General features: G+C 43.0%; 1 protein-coding gene and 1 long non-coding RNA gene across 2 annotated transcripts in view; one reads left to right on the top strand and one right to left on the bottom strand.

Annotated features, from left to right (window-relative positions):
• LOC118769301 (sodium bicarbonate cotransporter 3-like) overlaps window positions 1-971 on the bottom strand; it is a 33357-nt gene extending 32386 nt beyond the window's left edge. The window contains exon 1 of the mRNA XM_036516360.1: window positions 662-971. Within this exon, the coding sequence (XP_036372253.1) occupies window positions 662-697 (36 nt within the window). The 5' untranslated portion in view covers window positions 698-971. The remainder of the gene's footprint in view (window positions 1-661) is intronic.
• A 5493-nt stretch (window positions 972-6464) lies between these two features.
• On the top strand, window positions 6465-8024 carry LOC118769306. Its single transcript, XR_005004477.1, has 3 exons — window positions 6465-6920; window positions 7312-7473; window positions 7785-8024. It is a non-coding gene; the product is annotated as an uncharacterized LOC118769306 (long non-coding RNA).
• Window positions 8025-16385: the final 8361 nt, after the last annotated feature.

Here is a 16385-nt window from a genome sequence, read left to right as displayed (position 1 = left end):
CGCGCGCCAATAAAAGGCGGCGAGAATGCTGGTGGCAGACTCTGTGCCGCTCTCCCAGGCTGTCGTACAGGGCCCCGTTCCAGCCAGACGGGGCGTGAGCGAGGAGTCACATACCCCTCCTCCGGGAGCCTGCCCCTGGGGCTTACTGCGCGGCCCCGAATCCAAGTACCCGCCTGTCACGCGTCCAATCACTGCTGAGCTCCGGGAACACACACACACACACACACACACACACACACACACACACACACACACGCACAAACACCCCCCCCCTTTCCCATCCCACTGTCTTCCTCTTGACCTTTCCTTGTCCTGCTATCCCCTCCTTCCTCTCAGTACCTCCATCTCTTCCTTTCCCCTCTCTCCCCCCATCCTCCTCTCCCTCCCTCGTTCACCTCTCTCTCTCCCCCCTCTCCCTGCTCTCCCAATCCTCCTTGTCCCGCCATCTCCCTCTCTCCCGCACAGCCTCGTCCGTTCACGCCTGTGCTCCTCAGTCCGCCAGAGAGCCGCAGTGACATTGTTAATAAGAGCCTCCCCCCCCCCTCTCCATTGCCCTCTGCCCCTCCCTCGCTCCTCTCCTCTCCCCCCCCCCCTGCCAGCCCTGGAAAGAGCCGGAGAGGAGCCGTGCAGAGACGCCCGCCCACGCGTTGCACAGACCTACCCGTAGCACGTGCTCCCCTTCGCCGGTGCCCTCCATCGCAGCCGGGGAACGAGCGGCGGCGGCAGCAGGTCCGCCGCGATCCGCCTCCTCCCCGCGAGGCGCTCCGAAGCGTCTGCCGGAGCAGCGGTGGCGCTTCCAGGCTCTCTCTCTCTCTCTCTCTCTCTCTCTCCCTCTCTCTCCCTCTCTCTCTCCCCCCCCGGAAACGCTGCGATGCGGCTGCCTCCCCCAAACGCCTCTGTTTATACAGCCGGAGCGCTGCCTTAATCAGACCTGCTCCAGTGACCGGCTGCTTTCACGACAGCCAATCCCAGCCGGTATGAATATTTCATCCTCCCGGCCAGCAACACACACACGAGCGCGCGCACAGGCACACACGCACGCACACACACACCCACCCGGTCTCCCTCTCGATCACGGATGTTCTAAAAAGCATGCAGGCGCACACATCCACAGGCACACGCACACACTCTGTCCCTCTTGTGAATGTTCACACATGCACTCAGGCACAGACAGCGGAAAGGAGACAGAAAGACGCAGAGAGGGGGAGAGAGAGAGAGAAAAAGAGAGAGAGAGAGAGAGAGAGAGAGAGAGAGAGAGAGGGAAAATCAAAAGGGAACAGCTAAACGAATGTGGACAGACCTGTCAGGCTTTTTTCATTTTCCAGTTTGATTTCATTTAATCCATGATTTCTTTGTCAATGTCCACCAGTGCTTGAAAACAATATCAAATTTTCAAGAGACCCATACAAAATGGGGACACCAGACAGCTGTTTCAGTATTCTTCTCATGAACAGGAAAAGGTCACATCATGTCATTTAGATATTTCAAACTATATATGTATACATTGAAATAACTAAGCACAGATAATACCAATTAAAATAAATATCACACATATCGGTCTGTAACCTTTCTCTGTAATCTGTAAAGGATTATCCCTCACCATCCATTTGTATCATGTCATGAGTAATACATCTTATCAAGAGCTTACACTTCACTATGCTGATCCAGATCATACAAGCCCAAAACAAAGAGACTGTTGTCAGGCCAACAAAGTAACACATTTAAATTGCTGTTTATTTGGGAGTGACTCTATCTGTTTTCCTGATTGACTAAAAAAATCAGAATGTAATATCAATGTTCAGGAGAAGGAAATGCTGAAACCAAAACAAGACACCCAGGAAAAAATTTGAGGACAGAGCGCCACCTATTGGTTACAAAAAAGAAATGCTTTATACAGTATATGTATATATTTTCGTGTGTGTAAGCAGGTCTTGTAATAAATTTAAACAAAATACTGATATTGTTAAATGGAATTCCATTACAAAAAATGATCTGTAGCCCCAGAAAGAAATCTTATTCCTTTTTGTAACTGGTTCCATAAACAGCAACAGGCTAAATTTGTGGGGGAGTCAAGTCGTTAAATACCGAGTCAAAATGGCTGACAGTAATCGGCTCTTGATAAAAGTAATAAGAGCGGAAAGGTAACTCGCCTCATCCACTGACTATGTGCTGCATCCATATGACGCATAGCAGCTACTCTGTGCTAAAAGATCTGCCACAGAGTAGTCAGGATCGAGAGGCAAAGATTTATTTATCCAATCAATCTGACAGGTGATTAGATGGCCAGGCAGGGGCAGCTAGATTGAGTATTTGGCCAGGACACCTGGGGACTGTCCAGTTTATACGGATTCATAGCGCTGCCTGACAGAGGCTTCTCTGTCGGTGTGTCATGGCCGTATTTTGTGAGAATCAGCAACGTCCTTACATGTTTTGAGTGCAGCTTCCTGCAGTCATACAAGCCCTACAAATATTTGGGATCGTTATCAAACGTCGTAAAATTTCATTCCCCAACATCTTTTTTAATTTTTGTAAGCGCTCCAAAATGCTTACCTCTGTTTATATATCAGAATTATGGGATTATGTGCGTGTGACAGGGTGCTAAATCAGAGACAGATTAAATCAGAAGCAGGGACGTCAGGACCAGGCCAGAAACGTTACCAGAAGCGAAGCGCAGAACACCGATCCAAAAGCTGTCATAAGGCGGGATGAGGCTGTCCAAAATGGATGTCCACGGCCCAGCAACTGTACACACTGTTCTACTGGTGCCATTCAATAGTGGCTACTGTAGCTGCTTCTTCCTGTCCAGCCAGCCATGCTAATATTCACACCGCTAAGGGAGGGGACATCAATATGTTCCCATGGATGCCCCAGTAATGGGGTAACAACAGTGTGTGTGTGTTTGTGCGTTTTTCTGTTTTTTTTTTTTGGGGGGAGCTGCCCAGCGCGCAGGCAAGGATTAAAGAGGGACAGCCAAAGGGTGGCGCTTCACTTTCCAGGACATCCCCAAAAGACAAGACACAGACAGCACACATCCGCAGCGGCTCCTACTCATTGACTGTTAGTAGACGTGGTGCCACTTTATAGATCTGTATCACATGTGCACAGATTTGTTTCTTGGGCTAAGACAATTAACACAAGAATATTGCAAAGATCAGCCTCAAAAATCACATAGGTTTTGAGGAATATGCTGCTTGCAAAAACAGGACCAGCACTATGGGGCGCAACACAGATTCTGCAAGTCTGCGTGCTCAGCATACACATTTTCTACCCATTCTGTCCTAGCCCAGTGCCACGTTAGTTAATTAAATACACACAGCACGATTGACCGTGGAGCAGTATGCAGCATCAGTAACACAGAGCTAGGGGTACTGTACAGTGCTGAGCGTCCATTTTTCCATTACTTTACGAAACACTTCGCAGTCACCATTCAGATTCTTCTCACATACACTGCTCTGCGTGCTACCAGGCTCTCTGAGGTCAAGGCAATGGATATTTATTTAGCGATCTGGTCTGCTGTGAGGAGCAGAGCTGCGCCGTGCTGTGTCGTGTAAACATTCGGCAGACACTGAGATTTAAATGGAATAAAGCGGCTAACCTCGCTGAACCAAGGCTCCTCGCAGATCCCTACTAAGGAGGCAGCAGGACGCCAAATCCCTTGGCACCTCGTTCTCTGTTGCCAGACGGAATGATCCGGCAACAGAAGTTACCACAGCCCCCCCAAGAACCTCTAGCAAAGACAGCGCAGCAAGATGCAGGCAGAGTTCACGACTTCTGGGAGAGACTGAACTGGGGGATTGCACCCTCCTCCAGTGTGTGGGGCCGTTCAACACACACACACACACACACACACACACACACACACAATCACCCACACACTCACTCTCTCTCTCTCTCTCACACACACACACACACACACACACACACTCATTCTCTCTCTCTCTCTCTCTCTCTCTTACACACACACACACCCACACAATCACCCACACACTCTCTCTCTCTCTCTCTCTCACACACACACACTCATTCTCTCTCTCTCTCTCTCTCTCTCTCTCTCTCACACACACACACACACACACATACACACACACAACTTGACTTGACAGCTGCTGTAAAGGTGAGAAATAGAGTAGCATGCTAGAATTTAATTTAGGCCCATTCAGTGCTCACTGAGATTGCCACACACAAGGATTTGGCACAAAGAGTTTCCCACTCACTGCATATACAGGCCATACTGTAGTACACTGTGATCTAGGCCATATGTAAATCAGAGACTGACATTCCCATTCATTGCTAGTGTGAGGACACACATAAGGAAACATTTTTCCACTCATTGTTTTTGCCAATGTCATTAGTGCAGTTAGATAATACTAGAAAGCATGTGCCCTCAAGTCACCCTAATATTTATTCCAGATATGATTGCTACTGCAATTTGGCTACCTGTTAATCCACATGCGATTTTCTCAATAACATCACTGGCAAGCACTCCCCCAAATTAAATGGGCTAATCTCCTTTATAATGTTAGACATGTACTGTTGACTACATTATGGTTATCTTTAAAACAGCCTGACACTAATTAGGATGTTCTAAAGGATTTTTGAAGGTATTTTCTTTCATTGAAGATGATTTTGACAATTTATGTCCAAAATGGAGACAATTTGTTTGCACTGTCCAAAATTAAACTAAAATGCTACCATTTCATCCACTGTTTAAATAAAAAACAGGGGTCAACAAAAGAATCTACAGCTGGCAAGAGAATTATCAGAGTTTTCAAATATACAGGAAATACCAACATATCCCACAGAGGAGAAGAAAAAATCCATTTATTGGGCTAAATGAAAGAGTCCACTCTGAGGACATGATCATTCCAGTCACTACACTCTGCCAGACACTGGAATTGTAGGTAATAGCTAATGTCTCCCTTTCACAGTAGAATTATTCACTCTGAGCTGATCCCAGTACACTCCACACAACAACATGATGCTTAAAGACCGCCACTGCGCAGAGAAGAATATGCTAAATAGCACTGCCGCCAGCAGAATACAGTGTCAGCAGATTGACACTGTACATATCATTACTGACCCAGACACTGTAAAAACTGCTATAGAAAAAGACACTTTAACAGAACACAGGGTCCCTAACCCATACACACAGTCTCAATACTGCTAGAGATTTAGATGCTGTCAGCATCACTACAGAGACTGTATAAGCACAAAACTGTCACAGGAAACCATGCAATCCTAACACACCATCTCAAACACTGCCCAAAATTGCTATTCACCTAGATGTTGTCGACAGCACTGGAGAGACTGTCAAAACCACTATACAACAAGACACTGTGACAGCCAATCCATATACAGTCTCAGACACTGTCAATCATAACAGATACTGACAGACCGTGTCAATACTGTTACAGTGAGCAGCTGCACAGACCATTACTAAAGATTTGGGAACAAATTTCATCAGACAACAAATAAACACTAAGACACTGTCACTACATATCCAGGATTTTAAATAGCTCTGTTATTAAAATGAATGCATTTTCCAAAAATACATTTTCACACTTCTACGCTCCCCCCTTCACCCCATTGGACACTCAAACACAAATGGCACTTTCTGGGTTTATTGCAGTTTGGTAAACATCCCTGTAAACTGGGAACAGGGATTTTTTTTGTCTGCGTGACAATAACGGTTAAGACTTCTGAGTGCTAGCCTTGTACAAGTTTCAGTCTATACTTCTAGTCACATATAGCGGATTATTATTACAGACTTATTACCAGAACTTCTCCTTTGTGGCTTTGAGAAAACCTTGTGCTCACTCAAGCTTCAGGGTTACTTTTACTCTACCAGACTGTTGTAAAGCATGGCAAAGGCCATCAAATCCCCATTGGCTGCCTCCAGTTCCAGCAAATAATGGTTATTATTGGTTAAATTCAGAGACCTTCATGAATGTAGGATGGGGGTGACGCTGGTTTAGGACAGGAAGAGATGGAGACTTATGGTAGACATAGCTTCCTGAAATCACAATAGTTAACATGAAAAGCACTCTGAAACTGCGCTTGTCTAAACTGACACTGAATTGCATCCAACCTGTGGTAAGCTTACATAAGCTGCTTTTTAAACTCCTTTCCCCACCTATGTTCCTTGATTTAGAACAAAAAAGTGTAGTGTGTAAAATGCCATTAAAATCCTTTGAAAGTATGTATGAGGTTTTTACTCAATGGTTTGTTTAGCTAGGGAGTAGTGACGAACCTACTTCAGTGTACTAGGGTTTTATACATTGATTTTGTAGACATTATTGGGTTGTGGATGGGATCTGACCTCTACTGGTCTTGACCCACTTCAAACTCCAATACAGCAGGTGGCGACATGCACCTACACGTTACGTTGCAGCTCGCTTAAAATCTACAGAGGAAAGAGGGAGGCGAAGAATCCATGAAAATTCACTACAGAAGAAAAAGAATACGCCATCATTACTAGCGTACTAACTGGCTTGCAACTGATTAAGACTGGAGTACCTTATAATAAGGTGGATAGCTAATGGAGTCCAGCACCAAAAGACACACACAATATTGGACTGTGGAGGAGACCCAGATTCTCCTAAACATCTGGGCAGATTCCAGCGTCCAACAGCAGCTGGAAGGTGCGCTCCGTAATGAAAAAGTTTTCAGGCAAATCGTGATGGAACTGGCAGCGCTAAACATACACCGCAACGCGAAACAGGTCCGTGAAAAGATTAAAAAACTAAAACAACAGTATAGGTACATTAAGGAACATAACAGTCAAAGTGATGCTTATCGCAAAGGAGGCAAATGGTTTGAGATAATGGACAGTGTCTTGGGAGCCAGAGTCGGACCACGACCTGGATGCAGCGGCGATGGTTTATTGAATTCGGCATCAGCGCGAGAGGCGTTACAACCGGGTGAGTTTGTTGCTTAAGATGTTTGCTGTTTCCTATTTAACCAGCTAACCGTTAACATAGAAACAATTCGGTCTGCACGAAAGTGAAATGTGCTGCAACCGTCTGAAACAACGATTCGGGGAGCTCTGCTTTATAAGGAATCGGAGATGCGCAGGCGCAGACGTTGTGGGCGGTGACGACTGCAATTATTTAATTGGCATGATTAATAATAACTAGCTAGTTTACGTTTAGCCCACTGCCCACATTATCAAACGGCTGGTTTCAGTATTGCACAGTATTCACATTAAGTAGTGGACGTGCATGACCATTAACAGCACAATAATTTGTGTATTTGCCATGTGAAGCTACTTTTCAAATAAATCAATTAATTATTATCAGTGTGTTCTTTTAGAGGAAACCGGTGTTGACAGCGAATTTAGTGAAGACGAAAGCAGTTCTTCAACCCCACGAGACAGATGCGCTTCCCCCACCGAAAATCCTTCCAACTTGCTGGAAAGACCTCCCACTCTTAGTTCCACAACACTGCCTCCACTGTCTCCAAGGACCAGACCTGGTAAACCACTACAACAGTACTATAATATGCAGCAAAACACAAATATTGGACAAATACTGATAACCACACCACTGCATATAATCCATATATTTATTATTATTTATTATATTTATTATTGTACCTTATACAAAAAATTGCTGCAGCAGTCATATGTAGCAGACCATAGGCCTGATTCCTGTTACCTAGCATACACCTTAATTTTGGTGGTGGTAAATAATTAAGTGATAGTGTGGTATTGTGATACTGCTGACGTGAGTGTTAACAAGTGTTTTTTTTTGGGGGGGGGGGGGGGGTTCATGGGTGTGCTCTAGGGAAAAGAAAACGAACTGTGACATCTAATACACCCCACGAGCTGGTCCAGTGCATTCAGGAATCGGATGAAAATTACCTCAGGTGTTTTCGGGAGATGTTGGAGGCGAGAGAGAGGGAGATTGCACAGGAAAGGGAGATGAGAGAACGGGAGATGGCGCAGGACAGGGAGCTGAGACTACGAGAGATGGAGCTGAGGGAACAGGAGGCGGCAAGGTTTGTTGCAGTTTTCAGCCAAATGGCACAGGCACTTATGCGGAAGGACCAGTAAACATGGACGCACATTGTGTCTGTTTTTTTGTAGAATTTTTTTTTTTACCTACAGTACATGTGTCAGTTTTTGTTTGTATTCATTAAAGACTGTTATTTACACTAGTTTTTTGCATTTCTGCTTTCAAACAAAACACAAAATCCATACAAATCAAGAGGCTTTCTTGGCAGTCAAAATTTGCTTAAATTTGCCACAGCATTCAAGAGTAGGACAGGGTAACAGAAACTACAACTGAGGCAAGTCAAAGCAAATCAGGGAGAACAATACATTTTAAAGTTCACAGGAGTCTAGAGTGAGTGAATTTAATACATTTTAAAATGGTATCACTGCAAATGAAATTATCTTCCAGTAGTACACACAAACATATATACACACACGGTGTTTAATGTTACCATTTTATTAGAATTACTTTTGGATATTATGTACACAGCAATAATGGAAGATTATGTAAAACAGCATAACAACATAAAATTGTTTTTAAAAAGTCAGTATGGTTCAGCCACTTTACAGTCAGTAGTTAAAGCTACTGAAGTACTGCAGAAGGGTATCCCGTACATCCTCGCCTTCTGTCCCATCCGTTTGTGGTAGTGCACCTACGGGCTGATCCACAGCATTCCATTCTGGCCTGTACGTTTCACGGTGTTTCTCACAAAGGTTGTGGAGCACACAGCAGGTCAAAATCATGGTTTTCACCACGTCCACGCTGCAATCGTTTCTTCTTGTGAGGCACCGCCATCTCCCCTTCAGCCTTCCGAAGGCGTGCTCAACTTCTGATCTGGCACAGCTCAACCAGTAATTAAATTGCTGTTGACTTTCACCCAGGCTCTCAGAATCTGGGAATGGTTTTACAAGCCAGCTCTGTAGTGGGTAGGCCGAATCACCAATGAGGTAGTAGCCTATGTCACGTCCACATATGTTCCTTGTCCTGCCAGGGAAAAGACTGCGGCTGTTGGCTAATGTCCACAAGTCTGACCGTCTCAGCGCGTCTGCAGTGTGTGCGCTGCCAGGGATCCCAACACACACATCCCAAAACATCCCGTTTGCATCCACCACTGCTTGTACAACTACCGAGTGCCATCCCTTAGGATTGTAATAATCAGCTTGGAATTTTGATGGCCGTATTATGGGGATGTGGGTGCCACCGATCGCACCAACACACTGTGGAACTCCCCACTGCCTTTCATAAAGCTCAGCAATTTCTGCAAGCTCCTCTTGATCTGGAACTGTAATTAGCTCTGGAAGAAGCACTTGGATCACTGCCTTGCAAAACTCGTGCATGCATCGGCAAACTGAGGTTACGCTAACACCAAACATGTCACCCACAGTTCTGTACTCGGAGGTTGTGGCCAGTTTCCATATAGCCATGGCCACCTTCTTGTTTAAGGGTATGCACAAACGGAATGATGTGTCTTTCCTTTCCAGTACTTTCTTCAGTTTATTGCAGATGAAATAGAAGGTCTCTCTTGACAGCCTGAACTCATGAAGCCACTCTTCGTCTGTGAAATGCAATGCAACTCTCTCCCACCAATCACTCGATCTGACGTGTGCCCATACTGACCGCGTCTTCGTTCGCGAACTCAAGTAGTGGTGAATAACCTGAAATGTAATAATGCAATAATGTCAGTAGTGCTTTTTTATAAACAACCGGATAACTATCTAATTAAAAACAGCAGAAACATTACTATTCATGACAGAAGGCTCGCTTTTATTAAAAAAGTAGACCGTAGTGTTCTGAAAAAGACCTTTAATCTGACAATATTCTTTTGTGTCTCCAGTGACCGGCAAAATTTGAGGTATTTCAATCGATCAACGTGAAGGTACCTCACGTTATTTGGCTAGCAAACATTGTTTTGATTGTAAATGTTTCATACACACTAGGGGCTGGAATAAATTTGGACACTCCACTCTTATTCACAATTTATAAGACTAGCTACGTTAGCAAGGTATTTATAACAAGGACTACAATAACAAAAACCCTGAACACCAAGTAATATGGCTTTTTTCCAACAATATACTTGCAAAACACAATGCTTTCGGCAGTACAATAGCTCTAGCTTGCTAGCTAACACCCAGCTAGCTTGAACTTTTCTACGACCGCTATCCTGTCAGCTAGCTACCTAATTAACATTTTACCTTAATAAACGCCAAAAGTTACATAGGCTAGCTAACGTTAGCTACCTTGCAGAAATCTATTTAGACTAGCCAGTTAGCAACCTACCGATTTCCGAACACTCAAGTTGCATTACATCTAGCTAAGAGAGCTAAACCACGACGATAAGCTGATAAAATCCCTAGAAAGTCTGAGGTTCAGCTGCTAGCCAACTGTTTTGCTAACTTCAGACCCCTGCCAAACTTACCCTTTGTCTCCTCCGTTGTGCACAACGCAGTAGCTCTACCATCTGTGTCATATTCCTCCAATGTCTATCGGCCTGCAACTTCATCCTTCTGTTCCTGGAGTCTGCGTTACTTTTCCTTCGTTGTATCTCTTGTTGATCTATTCGTACTGCATTCCACCAAAAGTAATAAAGAAAACAGACGAGTGCAACTATTTCAGGCTCCATCACTGTCACCGTCTGCCAGCGGTTCTCCCAGCCCGCACACGCGTGCACGCTCAACTAAGTACAGGGTACTTCACTCAAGACTGTGTATTGTCAAGACAAGACCTCTATTGTCAATGTGGGTAGCGCCAAAGTCATCTTCAACACCCGAATAAGCTCAAGTAGGATAATAAATCTACTTGATAAGTAGATTTATTATCCTACTTGCTACTACTATTACTATTAGTATATCCTACTATTATTATAATCTACTAATAAATTAAAAAACAAGATCATTTGGTCTTCCATGACAACTGTGGCATTCTCCATCAATGGCACTATGAACTAGATACTGTGATAAATAATGATAAAATTATTTAAACGTGACGTCGAGACAGGATTCCGATTGGAAAAATGCACTTGAAACACGAACAGGAACAATGCCAGCTTGTTGGTTTATACTTACAAAGAATCTTTGACAACAAGATTTGCGAACACATTTTCAATGTCCAAACCTGTCCAAAGATGCTGGAGACCTGACACGTGTGCAGAGATGGTTTTCATATGTAAATATAGAATTTGCTGAGATGAAGCCTCCTCTGAAATAGTACTTTTTTGCAGAGTTTCAAGTGTCAAGTTAATATTTGCAGTCCAGTAGGTTTAGTACACCTTTCACTTCATGGTACATTTATGAAATAAGTTTAATAATCTTTTAGACTTGGGAATACAACAGTGCCTTGAACAATCCATGGCAGTCTCTTTTTGGAAGCAATACAGAAGAGACATATTTCCTCTATCTATACAGCCTAATTCTGAGCTATGAAGCCAACCAGTAAACACTGGTTGGACTATTTTTTGTGTCTATTCTCTTTGATTGTTTCATGACAACCCATAAAGAATACTTTAGCTGACTAGACCAGCAGTCTTGTGCCCCAACTTTTCCACTCCATTATGGTGCCTTCAGCTCAAAAAGCTGTCTCAACTATATGATATAATTGGAAAGTTGCAAGAATCTTCGACTTGAAATCAAATGGAAATATTCTAGATGCCGTATCAAAGATAATGGAAACAAGAATATATTACTTGTGTTTTTGTTCGTTTTGTTTTTCAGGAGAACAATGACAAAATGGATGTTTGCTCTAACCAACTATGAGTCAGATGTGCTATCACACTAGTCTTCAATTGGTTAAACATGGACACATTAATCTTCTAACGTACAGTGTAATTAGCAAGATACTTAGCTCTGGCTAGCCTTCTAGTCACCAGGCCTGGTGGGGAGCTAAATATTTAGCTCGCCATCACCCACAGCTCTGTTGGACCTGCACAGTGCCTTGAACATGTAGCAAACTACAGTCACAGCTGGTACCAGTTTTGCTTCATAACCTTCCAGTGTGTCCATTGTCCAATTTTTTTTCTTACACTTCATTGGCTGTTTGCAATCTCTAATTGATCACTAAAACTTGTAAACTGGTGAAAGTTTCCAGATTGCTTGATACCCACTCAATTCCACTTGCCAAACCATAGCACGACCCTTTATCATTTGAGGTGGGACGAAAAACATGACCAAATATTACAGAATCAGCGGTGAAGTGAGTGTCGGTAGATTTTAGTACACGAAGATAGTAAGCAACAGCCTCGTTTTCTTTATCGATGATGGGTGTGTCAAGTAGAGGTGACTGTGCACAGGCAGTGAGGACGCGTGGCATGTAAACAGGGTCAGGTTTTTGAATGTTGTAAGGGACATATCTTTTATGCTTTTGGGCAACTCCTCATCAAAAACAGATTGGGAAAACGTGAGAAAATAGTAAAAGAAGAAAGAAGGTAAAAACAGAAACATACAATTAAAGCTATCCAGCTAGCATTAGCTTACTGTTACATTTACTAGAGTTAGCTAGTAAGCTAACTAGCCACATACTGCGCTAGATAGCTAGGCAGCTAACTTAGCTAAGAATTATTGGAGAGGTGATAGGAGCAACCGGGGCATTTCACTAGCCAGTCATACTCCAAGCACAGCAAAACACATCCACCTAGATAAGTATTTAGGGACTCTACTGCATGTTCCTCTACTGGTATCCTAGGATACACAAGTTACCATGTTGTATTCTGGCCCTGCCAACGGAGCAAGCCTGCAACTAGTTAGCTAAGTGATTAGCTAACGACTTCCTACTTACTGTTAGGCCTATAGAGATGGGAAGCAGGTCGCTTTGATGTTCCCCCATTCCTGCTGTGTCCACGTTCAGTCCCTCTCACTGCTAAGTGGTGCTGATTGCGAAAGATAAGCATTTAGTTATCAGCATATTTGCCAAATACATAAACTAGCACAACACCGCGGCTATTTTAGATTGTTACTTTTATGCTCCATTCTCATAGCAACCGATATTTCGCTACCAATTGTGTTTGAGATAAACAACGTGGGCGTGGTTTGCGACGAAGGAAACTAGGTATTTATCTACATAATTTTACGAAACAGATAAATTGTAGAAATGTTGGATGGCTAAACAATTTCCAGTGACTTACATATGCAGCAGCTTGTAACTATAGTGATACAACCTAATTCTGATCCGACTAAAGAGGATGACAAATTATACAGTTGCTTTTATTTTTCTTATCCCAGTTTAAACTTGTATGTATTTTTCTAAATGTAACGCATGGGCACAGACACACGCCTAGATATATCTGTAAATATAGGGGCGGCAGTGTAGCATAGTGGTTAAGGAGCAGGACTCATATAGTAAATACTCAGTAAATATCCAGCTGTATAAATGGATAACATTGTAAAGAACTGTAACCTATGTAAGTCGCTTTGGATAAAAGCGTCTGCTAAATGAATAAATGTAAATGTAAATAAATGGCAAGTTACAAATCAATTATAATAACACAGAATGTTATTTCATTTATTAAAAAGTCAGTCTCATTTCATGTATCAAACCGGAGCTACATTTCATTGCTATTTGAACTGAAGAAGCAATGCGTTGCAACTTTGCTTCAGGAAAGATGAAACTATTTCAATGCAATAAGCATTACTCTTAATTCTCTAATTATTGTTGTTATTCTCATTTCCAGTGCTGGACTAGTTTTGTACTTAAGGCTGCCACAGCTAAGCGAAACAATTTAGTGCTCGTAAGGATCTTATCAGGATTAGCCGGTTTAGATTCCATTTAATTTCGGCCCTGATATTTGTATTGGGTAGCGATAGCATGTCATATACTGCTACACATGCGTTTCTTTTCCAAAGTTTGATGGAGAATATGAACCCGGGTTAATAGCTACGTGCTTCAAAACTGAAGAAGTACTTATTATCCTTGGTTAAATTTTGTTTTCGGTAGCCCTGTTTTGCTTCAGTTGGATCCAGCAGACTTTGCAGAGTAGCCTCCATGAGCCATGCTCTGATAGCTCCACAAATCTATCTACATTTAGATTTCGACAATCCAGTATCGAGCTCTGGGTTACCAAGAAGAAGCAATCCTGTTTGTGCCCACATGCGTTCAGTGAAAACCATCTCCTTTAGGTTATCTTAAACACTTCACTTTGATGTCAGTAGATGGGTCATATCAAGGAAATATTTGGTTATATAAACTCGTCCTCTGACCCATAGCGGTAATACTGTTAGACTAAACCAACGTACCGCTAGTGGATACAAATCCCCCTCTTTTCACGCGAGCGTCCCAGCCGCAGGCCCCTGTAGAATTTCACTAAATATTCCTATTGACCAGAAGATGGCGACAGACAACAGACCTCCGTTGCCCTAGGAAGACTGAAGTAAAGTCAGGAATTAGTGGTAAACCTACATGGTTACATACATCTCCCCAAAGTATTATTATTATTATTATTATTATTATATGAGTAATAATAATAATAAGATTGTAGTAGTAGTAGGCTTAAATTCCATACCCTCATCGTGAAACCACACTAACATGACTTTACTTTACGTACATCTATCTAGAAAGGCAAGTCATCCAGCAGCTTTAAAATAGCACAGAGAGCAGTGGGAGATGAAAGCAGCACCTCGGAATTTCACCCTCACTCTGACTGTCAGGAAGCTCACGAGAGAGCAGAGTGCACTTTGTCAAGCAGTGAGAGAGAGGAGAAGACTGGTTAGTATTTCATCCGTAGTTGAGCAACTTGGTATGCATATACTGAAGCTGCTAAAGCCATGACCTTAGAACATAAATAAAATTTGCCACTTCACCACACTGCGTCACAGTGACATACAGACTTCACTCCACTGGACCGGAGCTTAGAGAACTATGAACCTGGTCACTCTACCAGACTGTAGCATGGAGACATATGAGGCTGGGCCCTTCTCCAGACCACAGCACAACAACAGGGGTGAACCTAGAAGTATTGAATCATCCCTCTGACATCCTTACCATGGGAACAGTGTAATTCGTGGGGCACCTTTGCTTGCATTGGCACAATTGGCCACCATGTAGATAGAGGATCCTCACACTGGTACAACAGATGAGACCCAGCTCTTGGATTAGGGTGTATGTGTGCACGTGTGCATGCATGTGCACTGGGTCTGGGGGTGGGAATCAAAACCAAAATCAGACAGGGTGACAGACAAAACGCCAAGGGTTGGCCTGTGTTCTGTTGCACCTCTGTTTGGCTGTGAGCTCTTCACTTTCACCCAACCCCCCACCCCGAATGGCGTGACCTTGGTTGGCTTTGAGGCTCAGGAGCTTGACTTGTAGCCTTGAGCGTATACACCTGCCTTGAATGGCTTCAGTAAATAGCTAGCAGGTTGTGTAAATGCACCATAAACTAGAAGTAATTATATTTTTGACTCATTGAAAAGTGAATGCCTACATACTGCAGATTACAGATATCAAAGGGTATCTTCCCCTAGCATTTTAAATCGGATGTACTGCTCCTTTCTCTATTAGAGAAGAATGCAGTATTCATTCCACAGCAAAGCTGCTCACTGATATCTGTGACAATCGATGACAATTGCCCAATGCACAATTGCAAAATCAAAATCTGATTTTAAAATTCCTGCATAATAATTTTTTCTGATCTTAACATGGGCCTTCAAAGCTTATACATGTGGCTGTCCTGAACCATGCAAGCCATTTGTATTTATTGAAATATGGATATTCATTTTTAAAATTATAGAAACCACACGGGAGTCTCCTCACAATGTCCCTGTGTGCCTTCAACCTATGGTGCACTGGTAAACCAATCATGTTCTCCTTGCCTTAGCATGGGACTAGTGAGCTGCCAAAATAGGTATTCATTCTACTTTCACAAAGGAAGATGTCTTAGTGTGCAAATATAAAACCATACCTACATCTTAGCAAAGCATTTTGACAAAGTATTCATGCATTTAAATGATGAAGAACTATTTTAAGAAAATGAACAACAGCAATGTGCTTTGTAAATATAGCTTGCTTATAAAGAATGAGAGATAGGCCTATAGATAGGGCTTGGTATGAGGGTGAGGGGTTTTTTAAATTTTGGTTAAATTTATTTGCAATTTTCCTAATTTCCCAGCAGGATTAGAGCTTTTTTTTTCTTTCAGGGATGGAGCTCTCCAAGGTTCTGAAGGAAAAGAAACAGTTGAATGGTGGAATATCCAGATCACTGGCATACATTGTCTGCAACCCCCGTACTGGTGCCTAAACTCCACTGCTCAAATGGAAGTCCTCAGTGCAGCACCATAGCAGTGTGTTTTTTATGTAGATATAACATGTATGCTGTACCTGTGCTGCTGAATGTGCTCCTACAAACAAACAAAAAAAATCACTTCAAACAGGCCTCTCTGATCCCTTAGCAGCAGGTCCATCCTAAAATTT

The sequence above is a fragment of the Megalops cyprinoides genome, chromosome 21 (assembly GCF_013368585.1).
Source record: "Megalops cyprinoides isolate fMegCyp1 chromosome 21, fMegCyp1.pri, whole genome shotgun sequence".
NCBI classification, from domain to species: Eukaryota; Metazoa; Chordata; class Actinopteri; order Elopiformes; family Megalopidae; genus Megalops; species Megalops cyprinoides.
Note: the sequence above shows the minus strand (reverse complement) of the source record. Positions and strands in the feature narration are given on the sequence as shown.